The sequence below is a fragment of the Gobius niger genome (genome assembly GCF_951799975.1).
Source record: "Gobius niger genome assembly, chromosome: 13".
NCBI classification, from domain to species: Eukaryota; Metazoa; Chordata; class Actinopteri; order Gobiiformes; family Gobiidae; genus Gobius; species Gobius niger.
Window position 1 is genome coordinate 12,280,017 of NC_136864.1, and position 24,086 is coordinate 12,304,102.

At 39.3% G+C, this 24,086-nt stretch overlaps 2 protein-coding genes across 4 annotated transcripts in view; both read right to left on the minus strand.

Moving 5' to 3' along the window:
- lpin2 (lipin 2) overlaps positions 1–5,069 on the minus strand; it is a 31,258-nt gene extending 26,189 nt beyond the window's left edge. For 2 of the 3 annotated variants that reach the window (XM_079569704.1, XM_079569703.1), the window contains exon 1: positions 4,852–5,069. The gene's annotated coding sequence lies outside the window, so the exon portion shown is untranslated. The remainder of the gene's footprint in view (positions 1–4,851) is intronic. The other variant, XM_079569705.1, reaches the window with a different exon arrangement.
- A 547-nt stretch (positions 5,070–5,616) lies between these two features.
- Positions 5,617–24,086, minus strand: part of myom1a (myomesin 1a (skelemin)) — a 32,436-nt gene continuing 13,966 nt past the window's right edge. The window contains exons 17-38 of the mRNA XM_079569669.1: positions 23,119–23,240; positions 21,732–21,928; positions 20,414–20,540; positions 18,887–19,074; positions 18,676–18,790; positions 17,584–17,740; positions 16,088–16,194; positions 14,280–14,324; positions 14,048–14,184; positions 12,653–12,797; positions 12,090–12,149; positions 11,105–11,172; positions 10,749–10,874; positions 9,502–9,597; positions 9,142–9,229; positions 8,892–8,930; positions 8,700–8,805; positions 8,324–8,487; positions 7,058–7,094; positions 6,857–6,879; positions 6,700–6,755; positions 5,617–6,628 (exon numbers count right to left, since the gene is read on the minus strand). Of these exons, the coding sequence (XP_079425795.1) occupies positions 6,368–6,628; positions 6,700–6,755; positions 6,857–6,879; positions 7,058–7,094; positions 8,324–8,487; positions 8,700–8,805; positions 8,892–8,930; positions 9,142–9,229; positions 9,502–9,597; positions 10,749–10,874; positions 11,105–11,172; positions 12,090–12,149; positions 12,653–12,797; positions 14,048–14,184; positions 14,280–14,324; positions 16,088–16,194; positions 17,584–17,740; positions 18,676–18,790; positions 18,887–19,074; positions 20,414–20,540; positions 21,732–21,928; positions 23,119–23,240 (2,464 nt within the window). The 3' untranslated portion in view covers positions 5,617–6,367. The remainder of the gene's footprint in view (positions 6,629–6,699; positions 6,756–6,856; positions 6,880–7,057; positions 7,095–8,323; positions 8,488–8,699; positions 8,806–8,891; positions 8,931–9,141; positions 9,230–9,501; positions 9,598–10,748; positions 10,875–11,104; positions 11,173–12,089; positions 12,150–12,652; positions 12,798–14,047; positions 14,185–14,279; positions 14,325–16,087; positions 16,195–17,583; positions 17,741–18,675; positions 18,791–18,886; positions 19,075–20,413; positions 20,541–21,731; positions 21,929–23,118; positions 23,241–24,086) is intronic.

Here is a 24,086-nt window from a genome sequence, read left to right on the forward strand (position 1 = left end):
AAATGGCCGCCATAACAACAGAAGTCACATGACTGAAAAGCATGTATAAATGACAACTTGAAAATCTGGCTCAACTATGGCAGGTGGTCAGGTTTGTACCAATGAAGTTTTAGCCAGGGAATAATCCCAGTTTTGCACTTAGTTTGACCTTGTCTCTTTCTTATTAAATCTTATAATCGGGTGAATATTTTAAGAGCAAGACCTGCTTTTGAAAGTGTGCAGGAAATACTGGGGTTTCTATGATACTGCCAGTGCTGTCTGTCCCAAAGGAGCCACTTCACTGAGGCCTGTTGACAACTGTGGCTCAAACAATTACAAAGAGTTCCCACAGCCTCCCGCCGTGAAGCCAGCTGACCCCCTGATGTTGTTTACGTCTAAAAGGTCCTCTGAATTGTATCCTTATCTCCTGTTTTTCTATCCCAAAGCAAGAAGGACTATCTGTGTCTGTATCTGTCTCTATGCATATTTAATTTGGGTAACTAAATTATCGATGCAAGATGATTTCGCAAACAAGGCGCCAGTTCATTCAGGTCAGAGCGGGGTTTATGACGTCTGGTAAACAAACTCAGCTGTTTCCAATGTTGCTTTATGTAACCAGCCGATGGCACACCGACCTTTTGTTTACAACGCAATGATGGGCTCAAGAACAGCATCGCAAACTTAACATCTAGGGTAAAGTTGAGACAGTACGTTTAGAATACAGAAAGCAGTGCTCTGGAAAACGTTACTTTATTCAAATACAATAGAAGATTTGAAATACCCTTCAAAATACTTCTTAAACGTTTGGACACTAAAGGGTTGTCTGCGTGCAGTACAATATTTGACTCATATCAGAGATTTAATACTGGATTTACGTGGATTTAGTCCTAAACCAGGATTAGGCTCATTTCAGTCGGTCAAGACTTCACAAGCCAAATGTTTTAAGGTGATATTTCTAAACCTTGCCCCTGAATCAAACACATTTGAATGACAATCTGAAGTAACCTCGACAAGTAAAGCTATGATCTCTACAGAAAGTGATAGAATGCAACTGAGTCATAAAAGTTACATATAATGCGAAAGAGAAACTGCAAAAGACAATACAATCATCAATCAATAAGAGATAACATTCATCATTGTTTTCCCCAAAGGAAACCGTAAGAGACAAAGTTGAAGGGATGTTGTGCTACAAATTGATGTTCTACTTATCATCAACTACTCAAACATAAAAGACGTTTTTAAAAGCCCTCGGAGAGAAGCAGTTCCTTTTCTGACAAACAGGCCTTGACCTCACATAATTCTGTCCAATGTCCTTGTCGTCCAAGGGTTGTTTACTACATTTCACATTAAAAGCACAGTTTAGAGATACAACCTCTTAGTTTGGAGTAGCAGACAGAATAATAATAACTCAGGCTTTTTAAAGATGGTTTGGAAATAACAATAACAATCTCTCAGTCAAGAACATATATATTTCCTTTTTTAATCAGTTGTTTCTTCAGCCAGGAGAAACCAACACACACAATAGACTTAACCATAGGGCTAATTTTCATCAATCTGTCGTCATTCACACATCTATAACAACACAAAGTGGGACGCAGCAGCAGTGATTGAGATGTTGACATTTAGATTTAGATTTATTTGATTATTTGGTCGGGACAGTGCATGTTAACACGCAAGGGACTCACGCATGTAAACACACCAGATTATATCCATGAGCTCATTCGCATCCGTTGTCCCACACTCGCACTCACAAATCTGGGACCTTCCAGCTATGAAGCACGAGCACTAACCACTGCGCCACAGCCTGTTATTATGAGGATTAGTCCATGTGGAAATGTTGTCTATTTTCTAAACGGAGAGGGTCCATCTGGAAATGAAAAGCTGTTAAACTGTACCGCTCACAAACCATTTAGAAAAGTCTTTTAATTCCACTACCCAGTGCTGTTATTCCTGCAGCCAACCTTTGTACTATAGGACTTTGATCATCTCATGTGTGAGTTCAAAAACTGTTGAGTTCAGTCGAAGAAACAAAAACAATGAGTTATTATAAAGCATAAGAGATCCAGATTTTATACATAACATCTTAATGCACAAAATCAAGTCGCAAAGGCCGCGATTTAGTAATACCTGTATGTGCTTTTAGAGAGTTGATGGGGCAATATAAAGCATAACTTTCCCTAATCCTGCAGTTTAGACTTCTACAAAAATATTTCACTCTTTTTCTCAATGTTACTGTTCCTGGAAGTTATTAAACAGGGCAATGTGAGTTGAATCTACATTTTACAAAGGAAAAGAACAGCAGACCTAATCCCAGACACAAAAGATAAACAGTTGGGTATCATAAATTATTGCAAAATCGTTAAGCCCTAATTGTCGTTTCATTTTCAGTATTGTTTCGACTCACCAGGGACCATGATGCCCGTCGTCGCACTAACTTCTGATCATCTTCTAGCGGGTACCTTCTCAGCCCTATGTCCCCTGCGGATCTCTGTCTCTTCATTTTTAAAAACACTATTCATACTATATTTACTAAATACAAATAAAACTGTCAGACTCGCACTGTGTTCTGCTGGAGTAGTGCTACCAATCCAATCCATACGACGCTGAATGACAGTATGTACTCTCTATCTCTCTATCTATAGTCATGCCAGCTTACTATTGTGCAACACAGTCATAAAATTAGCCATAGGCTTCATTTACAAACAGGATATACTGTAAATGCAACTTTTTATCCTTCCCTGTTCTGGAGGGCTCGACCAATAGGAAGGCCCACGTGTCTGACTGATAAGGGGGAAACTCACTAGGTTGGAGAGCTGCAGTGTGTCCTTGATAAGCGCTTGGGGGGGAAAAACCTTGCACAGTGCAGTCACTTGGGTCACATGGTCATTATTCATGTTTGTTTGGCTAATCACAAGGAGGGCTATTTCCACCGGCCGCTGCAATTAACAATAGTCGACTACTGGGTGCATTGGCCCGAGAGTGAACTTGTGATTTATTTAGACATCCCGGTCCTGTGTCACTGCATTGTACTTGCAAATGGGCTGCAATCAACTAATGTTTACACACACAAGAACACGGTGGGTACTGTGAGATTGGACACTCGCTTGTGGAATGCCATTTGTGTTGATGAATATGAAATGCCAGATATTATTCCCCGAAACAATTACCTGCTACGAACTCAACAAACGCTGCTGAACTGGGCTAAGGTTATTGACCCCAAAATAGGCAGGGCAGTCCAAAGGAGGCAAATACAGTCAAAAGTTATGGAACAATGGCAATGGTTAATAACAAAAATACAACATTTGTTTGTCATTTTCATCGACTCGTAAACGCCCTGTAATAAAAGAGGGAGCGACTAAGACTAGTGCACGAAAGTCCCCCTGCATTCACTATGTTCAATAAAGCAGATTCCGACACGTTTTAACTTTAAAAACTACTGAAACTTTGAGCAACCACTTGAGCCCCAAACTACCTATTATAGGAACTTAAGTTGTCTCTAGCTGCGCTCTAAGAAATTCCCACAATTTATTTCACTCATCTGTTTGATGTTGGCCTACATTATGCTGCAGTCTGTCCCCAACAGGAGAAAAGGCAAGGTAAGACCTGCATAAGTTAGCAAAACAAATTCCTGCTCATTATACAACACATCAAGGCAGTTCCGAGGCCCACATTTTCCATCTACAAGTCAATGAACATATAAACCGAAAGGATTTGAACTTGATCCACAGCAGACCTCCTTTAACAACAACACAATCTCTGAGCTGGATGACCAAGCACAGACCAAACACTGGTCACATTCCACTCTGTCAAGTCTCAGGTTACAGCGAGCAACACAAAGACCTACAATATGTAAAGTAAACCCCAACAACAACAAAGGCATATACTATTCTCAACTATTCTTAGTCTTGACTCAAGACCTCTTTTATTTTTGAAAACTTGGGTCGTCCCACAACAGGGGTTCCAACATGTCGTACCAATGTTAAAATGATATAGTTTATAACAGAATCAGGGTATTATCTAGTAGTGAGAAGTCAACAATATAGGACAGGAAGCCATACCTCCTGTCTTGCACAACCTGCTGATAAGGGCACAGTACAAAGTCGCTTTCATAACAACAAGAACATCAACATGTTTTTATCTCACAATTCTACCAGTTTTATTCACATGGCAGTGCAAAATATTGTTTCCCACTTTTCATTTTAGACTAGATTCAGATACAAATGATAAACTTAATGAAAGCTATGATACTATGGCACTTATATTATGATCTAAATAACATTAATTTGCTTAAACATAAACTACAATTCTGTGGCCAAGTGAAGTAATATAAGTTCAAAGCATAATTTGAATACAATGCCCATGAAATCTGACACCACGTTTGGGTCTGCCAAAAGCTTCCTATTGAAATAACAGACAATATTTTTTTTAAATTTAATTTATACCATCAATCCTGGCAAACAAAATCCAAAATAAAGCAATGTATAATGTATTTTCAGTGACGATACTGTACACTACGCGAGTAAAAAGCCCTTGTTATTGACGTGTTGTTATGCTTGAACGTGAGGAGCTTACAGCAGAAATGAATGATGAGCAGCTAGCCGGCTGGATCTAGTTCCTAAATAAACACACACGCTCACGAGAATGTTCATAATAGGTCCTTTCCGAACATTTCGTGTGCTATTTCACCAAAAGATAAAGGATTTCCCCCATATCCATCCAGTCGCGAAACACATCACAGCTGCTAACTGGTACTAGCCACCTTGCATGCTAGCTAACATTAGCCTCTAGTAAACATCATCACCAGAAGCGCTCGCGCCGCGTATCAAGCGTCAATTTCGGGCTCTTTTTTTTTTTTTTTTTTTTTTTCTTTACCTCGATCGCTCTCCCGCTGGGTCGTGTCAAAGGACGGTGTTATTGGTCTTCAGAGAGTCCCCATTGCTGTGTCAGTGAAACTCCTCAAAACCCTCTCTTGACGTGTCGGCGACTGGACCACCGAGGCTGCACTGGTTGGCTGGAGCCTGGCTGTGGTGGCGGTGGAAAGTCTGAGCTGGAGATGGTCAAAGGCGGGATACAGAGCCCCACAGCGGCCGAGGAGGCGCACAGCTGCGGTCCGTAGGGGTGGAAAAAAATGTGAATGAACCTGGATAACCCTTTGCTTTACACACACACAGGCACAACAGGCAAGGCTGTGTTCTGGCCCGTGTCTGAAGTTGAATTATTAATTAGGAAATGAGTGCGGGCGGACTGTTGTGATCATAGGAGGACTTTATGAGTGTTGGAACTGCATAATACACCCTTAGGTTAGTCAGTAAATGGTTCCATTTATTTAATTATCTATTACAAAAGAAGTATTTACACTGTTGCTTGTGTCTGATAGTCAAAGAGTTTAATTTATTGAGAGGTTTTCTCCACAAAGAAGTAAAACATACAACAAAGCTTTAAGCCAATGGTTCTCAAACAGGGGCACGCGTACTACATGACCTGAGTTATACCCAATGTAGACATAATTCAGGCCTCTTTTCTACCATTTTTAGACCTGATTTGATGTTGACCTTGGTTTGAATGTATTTGGAAGGTCAACTATTTTATAAGTTGGTACTTGGTTTAAAAAGTTTGAGAACCACTGACCTTTGCTATTCAAAACTTAATGTGATACAATAATGTCTAATGTTTTAGATGCACTTGTAAGACAACATACTTATCCCTCATCACATTAGCAGTCATAAATGCAACCAGTTTAACTGCTCATCTGTTATTATCTTATCTGTTCTTGAGTTGAGGCACCAGAAATTAAGCTGCTTCAGCTCTGGTGTGTGCTCAGCCTACTTGACATGCTGTCATGCATTTCCTGCTCCACCTCATCTGTCAACTCAACTCACACTGCAGACAAGACACACTCACAAATGAAAAACAGAACTCCCACTCACTATACAGCACTACAGAGAACCTGTTTGACAGTCCTTTTTTCCAGATTTCAGACAAGGCACCTGAATGTAGTAGTTACCCAAACATGTTCCTTTATTATACACAACATAGACTTCTATGTTTTAGCTATGCAATGTAGTGTTTTCGTATAATAAAAATAGTTTACAGTGGTCTATGGTTATTGGCCTCTGGTTAATGTAGATACAGAACAACCGAGTATTTTTCCACTTGCATAGTTTGCAGACAGTGAGGAGTAGTACAGAACAGCACTTCATCACATACTGTTTGACAAGCTATGACCAAAGCCCTTTAGCCCAGCACATGAAAGAATGAAGAGAAAGCAGCATGTACTGTACGTATTGGGTGTTTATTCAGCCTGCTTTGTAGCACCGGCATGTGCCGGGGTAAATGCTTTGGAAAAGCTCAGTCTCTCGTTCCCTCTTTATCACAGATACAATAATCTTTAGTCTTTCTTGCTCTCCTCCTCTTCTGGGTTGTACACACTGACAGTGAACTCGCCAGCCTCTGTGCCATACTTATTCTTGACAACCAGAGCGTATTTTCCGGAGTCGGCCGTTGTTACTGCAGCGATGGTGATGGAGGCAAACTTGCCGGCTTCAAACTTGAGTTTGTAGCGCTCATCCGATACCAGCTCTCTATCGTTCTTCGTCCAGCTCACCTCAGGAGCTGGCTCACCCCACACGTTGCCAGTCAGGTTCAGGGACTGTGTAAATCAAAGAGTAGTTAAGTTTATTTCAAGCATAACCACTATGAAAACTATGTGATAACAGTTACCTTGCCCTCTTGAATAGCAACGACATCTGGCAACCCTCCAACAACACGAGCACGATCTAAACAGGGAGATTAATGTTTGTGTAATTGTTCTCAAAAGCAATATGTCATTTCCCATTAACATCTCTAGGGACACACAAAAGAATAAACAGTCACTTACTTCTCTCTGCAATAGCTGCAGCTCTATGGAAGGAAACAGAGATATTGTGTAAGCATCACCACAGAATCTTATCTGCGTTAACAATGTCAGGAAATGGATTTAGGTCTATTTTTGAGTTTGCGATTAATATTTATTTTCTGTACAAACATCCTCTTTAAATGAAAATATCTTGTTACATAACAAACAAATCTAGACACTTACTTCAGCCTCTGGAACTCCTCAAACGCCTCTTCCCAGGCTGAAAGAAAGTACCAACATAAAAAATGAATAATAAATCAGTTGTTCTGAACTGTAATATGAGCATCTGCATCTTATTTAAATACTATAGGACTTTTGCCCTGCCTATGTGGATTTTGAACTAGGGCATTGGAACACAGTATGTTCTTTAAATTTAAAAAGAAAATAGAAAATCCAAAGTGTTTTATTATTACATCAAAATCTAAAAAAAACTAAACTAAACTGAGATGAAAGACCACAGAGATGTGCAAAATGTCGTGGCTTTTGCGTTATGGATAATGCGTCACCCTATACATACGTTTCCAATGACATCACGCATAGTTCCAGCGGCCATTTTGAATACCGAAGTAGCATTATGCAGTACTACAACATGTAACAATATCTCTACTCAGGAAAGGAAAGACAACAGTGGCATATTTATGTACTCGTAATCATTGCTCAAGAAGATAACAGTAGAGTGGGGTTTAGGGCTTTCTCTTGGAGAGGTCAGAGCTGAGCTGTTGAAGCTAAATGCTAACCGGTAGCATGCTAACACCTTACATACTGACTCACTGGTTTCTTCACATAAACATGCGTCTCTGGGGCCGTGTTTTTTCTGTTTTCTTCCAGAGCAATGATTACGAGTACATAAAAATGCCACTGTCATCAGTTGTCTTTCATTTTCATCCTGAGTAGAGATATTGTTACATGTTGTATTACGGCATAATGCTACTTCGGTATTCAAAATGGCATAACAACAAAAGTCACATGACTGAAAAGCATGTATATTGCGATAACCATAATTTGATGATATATAGTGCAGCCCAAAATTTTAATTAGAGATCATTTTATTTATGCTTTAGTACTTCATTTAAGCTAGGTTTTTTTCTGGTTGAGACATGGTTTACACCCAGTTGCGATATAGTTTCGTCAAATTTTAGTCCTGATTTCACCTTAATCTATGCCCATTTAAACTTTCAAAGTCCTGGTCATACTTTATGAGGCTGTGGTTAGAATTAAAAGTATGAGAACCACTGCACCATCGCATCAAAATACTCAAATGTGAACACTCAATTAAGATGCAATTCAAAAATTTCAATTGATTTAACGTCATGCTGACTGAGAATTTGATGCAGTAATAAGGGCACGATCCCACCTCTATTAAAGTTCAATATCTCTACTTGACTTGCATTTATAGCAGTGATTAAAGCAGTGTGGCCTTAATGAATGCGTCTTTATGCGTGCACCGACCTTGGCCGCTCAGCTCGAACTCTCTCTTGACGCCGTCTTTGCCGTCGAAAATGTCCATGGTGTATCTGCCCTTGTCCTTCTCGGTCGGCTCATTGATCTGAAGCCAGAGCTGCTCTCCAGTCACTCCAGACTTAACTCTCTCTGAGGCAGCGATCTTAGCATTTCTGAAGTACAGGGACAAAAGAGGGATCAAGGAAAATGTAGCTGTGGAACAAAGGTAGGTAAAACATGATTTACAAAGAGGACATGCAGTTGCTTTGAGAGGAAAAAGTTACACCGTATGGTAACTGTGTGTGTGGAAAAGTCCATACTGTCCTACTTTAATCTTCATTGGAAAAACGTATTCTTCAAGGAGACAAGACTAAAGCAGACTTACTTGTACAGCCATCCAACGCGCAGGTCCTCATTGTAATGTATGATGTTAGAGTAAAGGATAAGGCCTTTTTCGGTGCTCCTGATCTGGATTTCAGTGGAGGAGTCGGCTATAGGCAAAAAATGCATAACACAAAATTAGAAATAGGAACCTTAGAGCCACACATGATCAAAAGAAGAAGAAAAAAGTACTCACCAATAACTTTGAACAGCTCATTCAAAACTGCTTGGTAGCCTGCAATTAGTGACACAAACAAATGTACAATTCAGAACATTTGGTAGAAGAAAGTAAGGACAGAGCTACCAGAACGGAGGCCCAGAGGAAGACTAAAAGAAGATTTACAGAGTTAGTAATACAAGACTTGGAGTTTGTTGTGAAGAGGATGCAGAGGATTCACAGTTGTGGAAAACACAGCTGAAACAAAGAGAAACAAAATGAGCTTTACCTGCATCTGTGAGATTGAACACGCTCTTATCTTGGCCTCTTTCGTCCCTCAGGAAGACCTCGTAAATGCCGGCGTCCTTCTTGCTGATCTAAAATGTGCAATACCAGCAAATTTAGTGTCAGTGGCACACATGGATTCCCTTTACCAAAACTAGAGAAAAATACACTTTAAATGTATATACACTAGACAGAAATAAGAGGGACAGACATGAGCGACGCCAAGACACATATGCGGAAAAGGCAAGCTTTCCCACGCCTGGGATGCTGCAGGCATTCGAATGAAACACATAAATGTGACACGAAAGAGACAGACGGACAAATGATGAAAGGCAACTTATGGAAGCATAGGTTATGTCCAGACTTTGGGTCTTGGTCCATTGGGGATTTCCTCTGCAGCAGGCTTTTGGCGCGGCTTTTCTTTCTCTTTTTCACTGAGCTTTTCTTGCTTAATAACCCACTGTGAATTAGACAGATGAGCAGTTATTGCAAGAGCAAATGACATTAGTGGCGATGAGCATGCATTTATGCCAACACCCACTGCTCAAAGTATGTACAGATGCAGCTGAATATTGTGGAAATTTGATTCCTAATTTGTCATTTAAATAAATATGAACAGTAGTTAAGGGGATATTTCAGGATTTTGGACACTTGGCCTCATTTCCTGGTTACCCAGTGTTGTTGATTTCTGGAGATTATTATTAGTTTTTTTTTCATTCATGCAGTTCTTATATTTGAAGAGTTTAGTGGTGCTAGGCTAGTGCTAGGCTAGCGCATGTCTATGGTAACTAGTAGCCTGCATTAAAAACAGTCTCACCCAAGCACAGTGCACCTGAGGCAAATCACCAGACTACCCATATAAATGTCTGTCTTGACTGAATATTTTTTGAAATACAACCAATTTGCATTTAACTTATATTTGAGCAGCTTCCTTGTTGTAAGCTAAGGATCTACAGTAGTTTGTTTACCTGCAGCTGGCATTACTACAAGTGGAATTCACAAAGGAGGTTTCTACAAATCAGATATGGCAACGTTTGGAGCACTAGACAATGATTTTGAAGAGTTTTTTAATGCAGGCTACTAGCTACCATAGACATGCTCTAGCCTAGCATTAGCCTAGCACCACTAAACGCTTCAAATATAAGGACTGCATGAATAAAATAAAAAATCTCCAGAAATCAGCAACACTCTGGATAACTAGGAAATGAGGCCCCATGTCAAAAATGCTGAAATATCCCTTTAAAGTACAGGGTAAAAGGAATCAATCGAATTATAGTTACATATAACAATGTATGGTTTAACTTTGCATTTATATCTATTTGACTTTGAATAAAACTGTTTAAAAAAAATAAAAAAAATCCACAATATACTTCATTAATTCATTCACATAAACCTGCACATACTTTAAATGACGTAGTTTGGTAAAATAGAACTAGGCCACATTGTTTTGTATGATTTAAGCTTTGGTGTGGCAGAGAGGTGTTGGCAGGTAGCGTCTCGTGAGGATGAAGAAAGCACAGCTGCATGAGAAGCGCTGCCTTGAGCCTCGTCTATGGCTCCTCACAACAACAGCTCCACCGACAGCCGTCTGGACCGTGAGGACTGTCTGACCTTTGCAATATTGAAGGTGAGCTCTCCGTCCTTCATCTCAATATGTGAAGCTTCCTCGTCCTCCTCAGCAATCTCAATGCTGTCCTTGGACCAGATGATCTCCGTCTGGGGCTTAGTGTTTCCAATCTATGAACAAGAGGAAAGAGTTTATTTTATTATTTTAGAGTTTATTCGCAGGGTATGTGACAACTTGAATATTTTTGTTTTGTTAAGGGTTTGTGTTAAGAAAATTCATTGTACATATGATATCAGTGAGATTGGAGGACTATGTAATGTTATGATATATAGTGGCTTTTTGTGCTATGGCTATTGCATTACCAATTATTGCAATAACAGTCATTTCTTTGTGTTTTTACCTTGCATTTCAGAAGCACGTTGCACTCGGGAGTAACAGTGAAGCCAAGGTACTCCACAAAGTGAGGACCTGTGGATATAAACAAGATTACAAAATTACACATCAAATACAACAGCACACCAAGTTAGTTACAAAGAAACTTTGACAGAATAGTATAATTAGTATATTTTGTCAATATACAGAATCAATATTTTGAATCAAAACATGAAACTTACATGAAAATGATTATAACTTATTATAATTCAGTTACTATATTTCAAGTTGTAATTTTTTGGGTCCGTTTACTTATTATTTTCTTTCTAATATGTCATTTTGTTCCTCCTCACACAGCACTCACATAATCAGTAAACTGGTTTGTGACTTCATGCTGCCTTCAGGGAAGACACTGTGGTGCAGGGTCCGACTGGCAGCCAGGCAGCTGAACTCTCTCCCTTCTCTGCCCCCCACCCACCACCCCAACCCCCTCTGCTTCCAAGTGCTTTCACAAACTGCAACTCCCCCCAGTTTGTTCAACCAGGCACATGTTTTAGATATCATTCTTTATATAGTCTTTACTCTATTGTCTTAACCACCACTTTAACGGATCACATTTTCCCCAGTTCAGCTTTACCCAAATCTAAAAGCTTCTTACAGCCTACAGGCCAGTGAAACACCTTTTGTAGCTTTTTTGGCGCTTGTTTTGTGATGTTTTTGTTGCTTTTCATCTTCATTTCCTTTTGTAATCTATGCTATTTTAACGTCTTTGTCAAGAAGCTTTTAGATAAATGGGTAATGCTTGGATACCTGGATAATAACTGGAGGAAATGTGCTCGGTTAAGGTCGGGGTTAAAAGGTTAACTCGCTGTTTGCACCAATGGTTTGAGAACAATTGCAGAACCAATGGGGAATAACTTTGACTTAGACCTAAAGTTTGGTTATGAATAGTCAATTTACACAAGAACTTAATAGTTTTAGTTAAAATGAGAACCAAAAACAATGCATCTTACCTTGTTTCCTAACCCATTCTGCATGCTCAAACTCTGATTTCTTCTGCAGCTCCCTGAACTCTGCAAAACAAAAGCAAATAAAAACGTAACTTCGGCATGAGTCACAGCCACAATGAAAACGTCCTTGCGGTTCTGACTTTTGTCCACTGTTTTATATGTGAATTTTGTTTTAGAGAATACTGTTGAATGGCCCTTAGTGAATGGTTGTGGGAGTGAACAGCATCTGTCAGGGTAGTACAGAATGACTCACAATCAGATGAGCTGGAAATGAATGAAAAGGCACAAGTCGATATTAAGGTAGATCTCTACTGCCCCTCAATGGACAAAGATACAAACTGCAAGTGCTTAACAAAAAAGTAAACAAACACAGCAAACAACTGCAATACAACTTAAGTACAAAATAGATCAATTCAGTACTGCTATTACCACAACTAACAGTAAATGCAACTTCTAATGCCACAAAGTTTCTTAATTTCCAGATTGTGTATGGTAAATAAACTTAAATCCTAGTCTAAAACGTAAAACGACTGATAGTGCACTGTGGTAATGTTTAAATCTCGTACCATCTCCAATCAGCACCAGGCTGGTTGTGCCTTTAGCTTTGCCGTCGACCAGGTTAAAGGTGAACGTTCCCTCATCCGTCACCTCCAGAGAGTCCATGTACATTTCAATGAGGCCAGAAGACTTGTCGAATTTCATTGTATATTTCTGCAGAGAGACACAGATATGGGAGGAAATTAAAATGGACAGTAGGGCTTTGTACAGGGGTCTCCAACCTTTTTTTTTTTACACCGTGAGCTACTTTTACAAACCCTATCCATAAGAGAGTGACTAATGCTTCAAAGACCCTTAAGTAACTAGGAGACTTAGAAGCAGTGTAACATATTACAAAAGCAACGAGTTACAAAAATATATTACTTTTTCAGTAACTAAGGAATATAAAGTATTACTGAAGCAAGATTTGGGAATATATTAGTCATTACAATCCAACTCGAGTTACAAGTGCATTTAACGCAACAAAAATTCCCCCCCAAAAAATGCAGCACCAAATCAAGTTGGACACCGGTGTATTTGATCTTCAGTTGCATGTACTTAAAGGGGCTAGATGCAAGTTAGCCACTTTATACTCACTACTGTCACCTCAGGTCATACGTGTAACTGCACCTTCTATACTAAGCTCGTGCATGACGGACCCGAATCAACACCTTTTTGAGTGACAGTGCAGGATTTTAGAGGCAGTTGTGGTGAACAGGTCTGGGCTCATTCTACACATTAGGACATTGTTGGAACATGTAGGGGGAGGAAAATGCATAATTTTGATATCTTTAAACTCTGTATAACATCGTCACAACAAAACCCTTTTCCAAAAGTAACTCAAAGTAGTGTAAACATTTTTGAAACAGTAATATGCAATACAACCATATTACATTTTTAAAGCTGTAACTACTAATATAGAATACATTACAATTTTAAAGTAACTTGCCCAACACTGCTTAGGAGTTCACCCTGGAGAGTTTGTAGCCACAGAATAAAAGAAAATGACTGACATTTTTTCCCTATACTTTACTTTATTTGCCTAATTGGTGCAGATTCTGTTCAAAATGCTCAGAATAAAAACCTTACCATCTGAACTGTGACTTATTTAGCATGAGTAGAAATGTGGCGAGCTACCAAAAAAGAGCTGGAGAGATAATGGTAGCCCTTGAGCGCTGATTGGAGATCCCTGGCTTGGTCATTCTAGGTCTTTAATAGTGGTTCCTGAATTTTTTTGGTTATACGCTGTCATTATCCAGAAGTGCAGTACACCTGAATAACAAAGCTCCAAAATTCCAAACTAATCCAACATTACTTTTGTTTCCCAATTCCAGAAAGAACTGTAACTCATCTTCCATAAAGTACCGAGCTCTAAACGGCAGGGCATAGATTATCTCTGATTTGCGTTTTGTTAAAGTTGGTACCTTTCCCTCAGTGATGATGGCGTTATTGAAGGCGTACTCCACGTCACAGGCCGAAGTGCACTTCTCCACCTGGCACCAGAAACGCACACAGCCCTTCTCCAGCAGCTCCATCGACATCTCGTTCTTGAAGGGAATAACTGGCAGGGAAAATGGCAAAAATGTCTCTCATACCAGAGCTCAATCAGGCTAATTTGGTATGTCCATGGTAGAAGAAATATAGAATGGTATTTACCGGGGAACTTATGCTCGTGGCTCAAATCCAGAAGGCGCTTGAGACCTGTAAACACACATTATATTCACTCTTTGCTAAACTCTGAATGTGTGAACTCTGTCCCAAACAAAACCACATTCCTGTACAGTACGTATGTTTGACACCTTGTTGGGCCGTGATCTCTGCACAGAGAGTGACAGCCCTGAACTAACCTGTCATGTGTCGCTGTGAAGCAGCTGTTAAATGAAAATAACAGACAGTCGGGCTCGTGGCCTCGGGGCCGCCTGCCGCACCTTTCGCACCTCTGTCATCCAAACCAAATATAAACGCACAGGATCAGGTGTCAGTGACTCAGGCGTCATTTAGGCCAGTGTTTCGAAAACTTGGTACGGCTGCTTGAGGTCCTCTGCAGATTTTAATTATTGTGTTTGCCCTCTTTTGGGCTTGTCCTCATTTAGACCTACAGACAAAACTAAATTTTTTCAGGTTTTGGCCAAATTGGTCTCCGAACATATCAGCTTTCACCTGGAAACAAAAAATATACCTAATCTTCACAATAAAATGTTTAAATATTGCGCTGATTCAATGTTTCCCCATAGAGGTATATAGGAAAATGTAATTTCAAGGGCCTTTTTCTCAAAACAAATTTTTCTCTCATTGTGGCGACACTATCTCCAGGTCAGTAGCGCCTAAATTCTTAAAATTTTCCAGCCTTGGACTGAACAAGATTTTTTCAGAGAGATTTTTTAATATCTAATTCCTAGAATTATTTACTTTTTGAATGTCAAAAAATAATGTGAAAAACCTTTTTACTGATTTTTCCACTAAAAACAGCTTATTTAAACAAGATATCCAAAATCCCCTCTGAAAAAGTCTTGGTAAAATAAAACCATAAATTTGAATGTAGCTCAATCTGTTTCATCGCCGATTGTTGGGCATAAAAAACCTTGGGTTTATATGAAAACATAAAATGACATTTATGCCAGTAATCTACAGCAAAAGTTTCAAATTGACATCTGTAAATTTAAAAATGTTCCCTATTCACCTGCCTCACCTGTCTCACCTTAAAGCATGGTTTTGTCCAGGTCAGGCTGAGCTTAGGCCTAGTTTGTTGGCTGTCATAGACTTGGTTTAGACTTGGTGGTGAACGGAAAGACAGATTTTCTCTTGAAAATCCTTGGAGTGAAAACTTTGAGAAACACTCAAAGAGACTGATTAATTTATTCAATCAATCCTTGGAAACTAGAAAGCAAAGATGCTAATCCATGGCAGTCACTCAACTCGGGTTCAAACGTGCTGCTCATGGACATGATAGGTGTTTTGTTTGTTTGTTTGTTCCTTATATGTGAGCTCTTTGCTCAAAACATCGGTACTTTGACAGCAATAAAGACGTTGCTGTGAGCTGTCATACCCTGCTGGTAATTCACTAATATTCTTGCTGTAGTGCAGACAATATAGTTAGACTGACAGACTAGTTATCTATTATCATACAACAATCATAATAATAATTTGTTGGTTTTATATAGTGATTTTTGACACTCATAGATGCTTCATATTGTATTAAACGTAAGGATATAAAACCTGAGACACTGTATTCAATGGGCAATTACTACTATTAAAGACAACTGTGGGTTTCCTCATGGTGATAATCTCCAAATTAAAAGCACTAAACAAATCCCTTACACTGTTTGAAGCGCTTTTGGTGACTTGTGTCATGTGAAAAGCGCTGTACAAATAAGCCTTCATTCCAAACAAGTCGGAAATCGGATACAAACTTCTCATCTCGAAAGGATGAGCCCATGAATGACACGAAATGCAGCGTGACTCACCCTCCTCTGTCAGGGTGTAGCTGGAGGAGATGCCCTCTGTGTTGGTGACCGCACAGGAGTAAGTGCCCAGATCCTCCAGAGAGGGGGAGTTGAAGATGGCTCTGGTTCTGAAAAGGGAAGCGCAGAATACATAAGTGAGCGAGAGAGAAGTTCAGACAGGGAGAAAGTATTTTTAAGCTGACATTTCAATCTGTTCCCTAGACATGTGGACTGAAGAAGCTTATTTTATTAACCTCCACATTTTCTCCAGTTTGGCTTTACCCAAAAGCTTCTTGACTGGAGCCAGTGTATTGCCTCATTTGAAAGGCAAGACCTACAAAACTGATCCAAACTGATATTTCTTCTCGTGTTGTTGTCATGTTGTCGTCACTTTTTTTTCATGTTAAATGGTAAATGGACTCAACTTAAATAGAAATGTTCTATCTTTATCAGGCCTAAAGCGCTTTATAGTAAGGAACCACTCACCCATTCACTCTCTCATTCATACACCGATGTACGGAGACACTGGAGTCAAGTGTCTTGCCCAAGGACACAACGACAGTGTGCATTTGCAGGAGCTGGGATTCGAACCTACGACCTTCCGATCATGAGACGACCCTCTCTACCACCTGTGCCAACGTCACCCCTGTTCATTTTCATCCAATCTTTGCCACTTTTTTATTGCATTTTTGTCACATTTTTGCTGCACCTTCATCCCTTTTTTTTGTTCCTTTTTTGTTGTGTTTTTGTTCCTTTTTTGTGTGCACTTTCGTCACTTTTTTGTTGTGTTTTGTTCCTTTTTTGTGTGCAAACTTTTTTTTCGCTTTTTAGCTGCTTTTGTGGCGTTTTTTTGGTCATTTCTGTGTGCTTTTTTTGTTGGGTTTTCATCCTATCTTTTTTCAAGAAGCTTTGAGATTTGGGTAAAGACTACAGAAAATGTGCTCTGTTCAGGTGGGGGTAAAGAGGCTAAATAAAAAAAAATATATATATATAAGCTTATTATTTATACATAATACAAAGGAAATAACCCACCCATTTGCATCAGCCATGACCAGAGAAACCCCTTGGCCCTGTCTATAATGGGAGAAAATGCTTCCAATAACCACAGAATACACAGCAATGAGCAGGGCTGTGGAGTGATTCCAAGAAGATGATCAAAGGTCGTTTGAACTTAAGTAGCAAAAAAACTGCAATTGATGATGATTAAACTGATGTATGCCGGGCTCTGTGTATGTGCATAATCTGTTTATAGAAACGCCGGAGCCAATGATGAGTAATTCACCATTGCTATAGACTAATTAAAAGCAGTGCGCGCTCTTCTCTAATTGCTTTTGGACGAAAACTATAAACAATCCCACGTAATGTTCCTTTCTTATATCCAATTAAGTGGAAAGTGTCAGCCTCCTACAATTTGTACAAAAGTTTCCTTATAGAAAGTCATATCACATCCATGAATAACACCACTAAAGATTCGTACTGTGCAAACATCCAAATCTGAGAAAACCTTGGATACTCACTTGCCCTTTTCACTGACGATGTTGAGGCGGGACGTGTCTGTCATGGCTTCGTAGTTTTTGGCCCAAACGAACTCAGAGCCCTCGTTCATTTCGGAGCACTCGAAGATCATAGAGATGATGCCGTCATCGTCCACGTCCACAGTGATCTCCTTGGTGCCTGAGGAGAGAGGCCGAGGTCAGGGGTGGAATAAATAAATGTGGCCTGTGGTGTTTAATATTGTCATTAACATCTCATCCCCCGCCCAAAGGTTTCTTGAAAAAAGGCATCAAAAAATGTGACAAAAATGCAACAAGAAAATTGGCAAAAATGTGACAAAAATACAATTAAAAAGCCACAAATAAATCAACAAAAGCGCAAAACAAAGTGATGAAAGTGCAAGAAAAAAGGGACAAAAAACAACAACAAAAAAAGTGCCAAAAAAGGATGAAAGAGCGGCAGAAAAATGACAGAAGTTCAACAAAATAGTGGCAAAAATGAGATGAAAATGATGGTGAAAAAGATCACTCAGTTTTGTAGGTCTTAGCTTTCAAATGAGGAGTTACACTGGCCGTCATGCACAAGCTTAAAGGAACAGGCCACAATTTTTACATACTGATTTATGTTCTTACTTGAGCTTAGACGAGTTGATACGTACCTGTCTGGTCTTTGTGATCCCACAGTCACGCAAAAAATGACCAAAGATGTTGTTAGCATTTGGCCTCTCCCAATGTATTCCTATAGCTCCAAACGGGGTGAAGTTGGAAGCTACCAAGCTCTTCCACAGGCACAAAGACCAGACAGGTACGTATCAACTCGTCTCAGCTCAGGTAAATACATATCACAGTATGGAAGAACTGTGTGCCCTCAGTCACGCAAAAAGACCAAAGATGTTGATAGCATTTGGCCCCAGTATATTCCTATAGCTCCAAACGGGATGAAGTTAGAAGTGACCAAGCTCCTCCACGAGCCACAAAGACCAGACAGGTATATAAACTGGTCTAAGCTCAGGGAGGAAAAGGTCTCGGTATGTAACAACCTTTAAAATAGAACCTGCAGTTACACGAAAGACCTGAGGTGGCAGTAGTGAGTATTAAAACACATTTTGCACTAACCAGGACGAGTTTGGGCAAGAATTGGACCCAGGTTTGCAGAGGGTTTTCCAACTCCAGCCAGATTTTGAGCACGGACACGGAAAACGTAAGAGGCGCCAGATTTCAAACCAGTGACCTGAAAGCATATGAAGGAGTTGAGGATTCCATTAAAATAAGAGTAATAGTAATAATAATCATGATGAAAGATTGACAGTCAGAGTTAACATTTGACCTTCATAAATTTCTTCTTGGTGGCCTTCTCGTGAACGGCCTTCCAGCCTTGGTCTCCGGCGACTGAGGTGTCTTTCAGATCCAGGTAGAATCCATTCACAGGGGTGCGACCGTCGAAAACAGGAGACTCCCACAACACCACCAGAGACGTGTCCCGCACCTCCTGGGCATGCAGGCCCACGGGGACGCCTAGAAAACATATAACAAACAACTCACCATCTGTTCTAATAAGAAAACATTAGCCTGAGCAAAGTTATCTGCCAGTGTTTCAGAGGGATTATCTCAGATGTTTATAACGCATTATTATTGCTGTATGATCCCACTTTAGCTGTAAGAAAAAATAACATGGAACAGGACTTGGGAGAAAATTTGTCCAAGGAGAAATGGACCAAAATTCTAAAAAGGGTACACACTTCTTCAGTTTGTGCCAGGCATGATTTATTACAATGGAAAATATTGCATCGAAGAGATTTCCTAACACTGATCCCAATTATGATGGCTGTAAACATTACACCTGATATATATATTCATATATGTTGGAGTTGTTCAAAATTATTGTAATTTTTGACGTCTTAAAGCAGAACTAAGTAGCTCATGCCCCTAGAGGCCATAAGCGCCACTGCAGGTGTCGTAGCATGTTGCGTTTTTTTACTCATAAATTGTCCGTGAGAGTAAATACTACGCTGACAGAAAAGACAAAAGGAAGAGAGGGATATTGTACATCCAAGTACACAATGGAGATCTTTTTTTTTCACTCAAACTTGGCTGTAAATACTGTTTAAGTGGTGCTAGCCCGCAGTTAGCTTTTCCCATTAGCCTGTTAGCTTCTTCTTCGTGATTCCATTAGTGCGTATTGGTGGCTCCAACCCGGAGGCAGGAAAGTTGCAATTGTGGTTTTCTGGCCAGAGAGATGAATCACCAATCATCCCATTAACACTTGTATTACCCCTGGAGGAACTATGAAAGGATTTATTAAGGTAAACAAGTTACTTAGAACTGCTTGAAGACATTTTCTGATATTTTCAGACAGCTTTTATATCCATGCCAAGTTGTGGCTCTTTTTGGACTCATATCATCTAAAAAATACCAGAGAGACTTTTTGACCTATTGTACACTTCTTACTCGCAGGCTGGTTTTACTGAATTGGAAAAACTCATTACCTCTTTTTCATTCGCAGTGGATCAAAGATATTCTACATTTCTTAAAAATTGAAAAGATCAGGCAGACCCTTAAAGGCAGGAAATCTGGTGAGGAAAAACTTTTGGTTTTGTGACTCCTACACAAATCATTGTGTGATTATTGTTGTGGTTTTCTTTCTTTCTTTTTTGTTTGTTTTTTCTCCTTGTTCAACTGTTCAGCTTAGTTTGTTTTGAAGGGAGGGCTTGATTTTGCTTTTTCAAACGTATAAATAAAGGAAATAAGAAAAAAAGGTCATCTGCCAGTGGGCAAAGAAATGTTGAGCAAATATCCCTAAACCAATTGACAGATACTGGAGTTTGAAATATAAGAGGAAAGGCTTTCATATGACCTGGGACAGTGAGGGTCCATTCCTTGCACTCCAGAGCAGCACTGGGCACAGAGCCCTTGCTCACTCCAGCCATGTTTATCGCACGCACTTGGAACTGGTAGAAGACGTTCTCCTTGAGGTTCTCAGCCTAAAATAAAAGAAGAATGTCAAGCTACACATCAACACACAAACAAAAGCCACACAGCAAATTCAATTCAATGTAAAAACTGTTTATGTGCTATGAATTTTTAGGTAGTCTCATCCAACTTTAATGAGTCGACTGTGATTCTATTGTAATTCTGCAGTAATTACACAGAAGCTCACGAGTCGTTTAATTGGAATGTAAGAGTCTATCTAACCATTTTTATTAAACCTCTTAACACCCCCATCCGTAGTCCATGATTACAGAAAATAAAAACTCTTTGATAAAACAGAAGTTACAGAATTACTCAAACCAGGTCTTACTGTAAGTCCATTTGCACTAATGAACTGTGTTTTGGCAAATTGTGGCACACAAGTCAACCCTTAAGTCATTCATTCATTCATTCATACCACCCACAACGAGGATCCATACAAACATTTTTACAAAATGATCAACTAAAGTCAGATTTATTAGTGATTAGTGGAAAGCAAAATTCAAACCTTCTAACCTCTTAACCTCCACCTGAACCGGGCACATTTTCAGCAGTTTGGCTTTACTCAAATCTAAAGCCTTCTTGAATAAAGTGTCAAAATAGTAACAAGTGACAAAAAATGACGACGAAACAACATAAGAATTTTTTAAATGTGACAAAAAAGTGACCAAAAAGTGACAAAAAGTGACAAAAAAGTGACAAAAAAGTGACAAATAGGTGACAAAAATGTGACAAAAAATGACAAAAAAATGACAAAAATTTGACGACGAAGCAACATAAGAATTTTTAAAATGTGACAAAAAAGTGACAAAAAGTGACAAAAAGTGACAAAAAATGACAAAAAATGACAAAAAAAGAACAAAAAAAATGATAAAATGTGACAAAAAAGTTACAAAAATATGACAAAAAAGTGACAAAACATTGACAAAAGAGCAACAGAAAAGCAATATATAGAAATGTCAAGAAAGTGATGACAACATGGCAACAACGATAAAAGATCAGTTTAGATGAGTTTTGAAGGTCTTAGCTTTCAAATGTACTTTTTAGATTTGGGTAAAGCTGAACCGGAGAAAAAGCACTCTGTTTAGGCAGGAGGTTAAGAGATTAATGCAAAACATGATTGAAATTAACTTTCCATGTTCTATTAATCCGAAAGATTTCCATATCTGTGCTCCAGTGCCCCCAGAATATGAAAAGAAACGAACTTTATATGTATTAGTTGTCACAGCCTTATGGTTCAGCTCGTGCCACAGCCCCGTCACGCTCCCTTTGACAGTTCTGTAGTCGATGAAGTAGCCCCTGATCTCCGCCCCTCCGTCATGAGCCGGCGCGTCCCAGGTTATAACCATGTAGTCTTTCAGCGCCTCCACCAGACGCACGCTGGTCGGCTTTCCTGGGACCGCTGTCAGCAAACACATCAGCGGTCATTAGCGGCGTAAATAAAAGGATTTTCATTTCACTCTTCAGACTGCATGCTTCCATTATGTATTTAAAGGTACTTACACTTAGTAGCTGGGTTACTTTGACGAATCACCGGTTAAGGTCATGCTTACAATAAACAATATGCTTAGCCGTCAACTTGGCCATGCATCAAGAAGTATCTCTAGAGCCTTATCTATTGGCAAAGGAAAGCCACAAGCAAGTAAATACATTAATCATTAATACATAATGGTTTTAATGGGGAAAAAAGGAATATATGGAGTATGCAGGAAGTATCTGCAAATGAAATGAGGGGAAAGTTACAATGAAACGGGAGTAACAGCCTCCTGCGTTAACCAGGCTTCGTAAATTATCATTCAAGAATGTCTTCATTAATTAAACTGTCAAGGCATTTGTTTTAAACACCTTAACCGAGCACTATTTCTCCAGTTTGGCTTTACCAAAATCTAAAAGCTTCTTAGGAAAAAAAGCACAAAATAGCAACAAAAATTAGAAGAAAGTGTAACAAAAAAGTAGTAAAACCTCAACAAACTATTGGAAAACATTCAACAAAGAATTGGCTAAAAAAATCAACAAAGAATTGGCAAAGATTCAACAAAAAAGTGGCAAAAATCAACAAAAAATTGGCAAAAATCCCCCCAAAAATGGGCAAAAAAATCAACAAAAAAGTGGCAAAAAATCAACAAAAAAGTGGCAAAAATCAAACAAAAAAGTGGCAAAAGATCAAAAAAAAAAAAAATTCCATTGTTTTTCTGTCACGCTTTTGTTGCTCTTTCGTGACATTTTTGTGGCTTTTTTGTCACTTTTGTACCGCATTTTTGGAGATCTTTTGTTGCTTTTTTGTTGCGTTTTCATCCACATTTAGATTTGGGTAAAGCCAAACTGATGGTCGGTTCAGGTGGGGGTCAAGAGGTTAATTATACAATGATTTTTTATGCTTAATTCTTTTTTGAAGTTTGTGTGTTTTAACTGAATCGGTGTGTAGCTTTAACTTGCATCCTAAGGCACTTTAAATGTCTGTGTATGAATTGGGCTTTACAGACAAACATGCCTTGCCTTAAAAACAAACAACACATTAGGATGGGGCATGCCACATATAAATGCATGCAGTGATGTACAGAAAGGATGAATGGAGGTTTATACAGTCCTTACCAACAGCATTCAGGACGACAACAGCCTCAGATTCGGCCGTGCACTGACTGTAACCGGCAGCATTCACCGCCTTCACTCTGAACACGTAGTTCGCTCCGGGATTCAACCCATGGCACACAAATCTGACAGAGAGGAATCAAGGAAAGTCTTCTTACAAAAACAAACACAGGCTTACTGTGTCTGAAAACGTACAGCTCAAACAAAACAAAACTTTAACGAGAACCAAGAAACTGGGCAAGTAAACCAAAGAGGCTTATGACATTTGCATGTTTTTATTATTAGTATGCATCTCGATCAGGGGTGGGCAATTAATTTTCATATAAGAAGCCTGGACTATTATCTTCTGATAATATTTAGCCATATCAAGCCAAGGACGCTCATGTATGTGCATCGTTATTCAGCTTATTCAACTTATTCAACTTCTTATACTCGTTAACTTCTACCATCGTTTCTGGGAAGTGAAGCGATAACAGGGGTCTCCAAGTAAATTTCCCCGGGGGTCAAAACATACATGGGGAGTGTTTTGCCGGGGTCCATTAACAAAAGCTCCTAAATGAAAACATGTTTTGATTGGGAAAATACTATTGAGGATACTTTTTTCAATGAATGAAAAATAAGCCCTCATTTTGTCAGTGCCCTCTGCTGGACACGTCCGGAATTCTTTCCTTTTATTTTTATTTAAGCTGCCCCCAAGTGGCTGGAGTGAGCATTCTGGTCATTTCTTTAAAACCATCATAACTCTTTTTGACATACTCATGTATTTATGGGCCGGATTCAATCATCTCGCAGGCCGGATGTGGCCCGCGGGCCGTAATTTGCCCAGGTCTGATCTAGATATTAGTGCTTCTTTCTCTTTCTTCTTTCTTTTTTGAGGGGGGTTTGTTTCAACTTGCCATCACTTTTATAAGGATGCTAGTTTATACTGACACGAATGTAAAGTGGCGAGTGATATAGTACATGTATATATA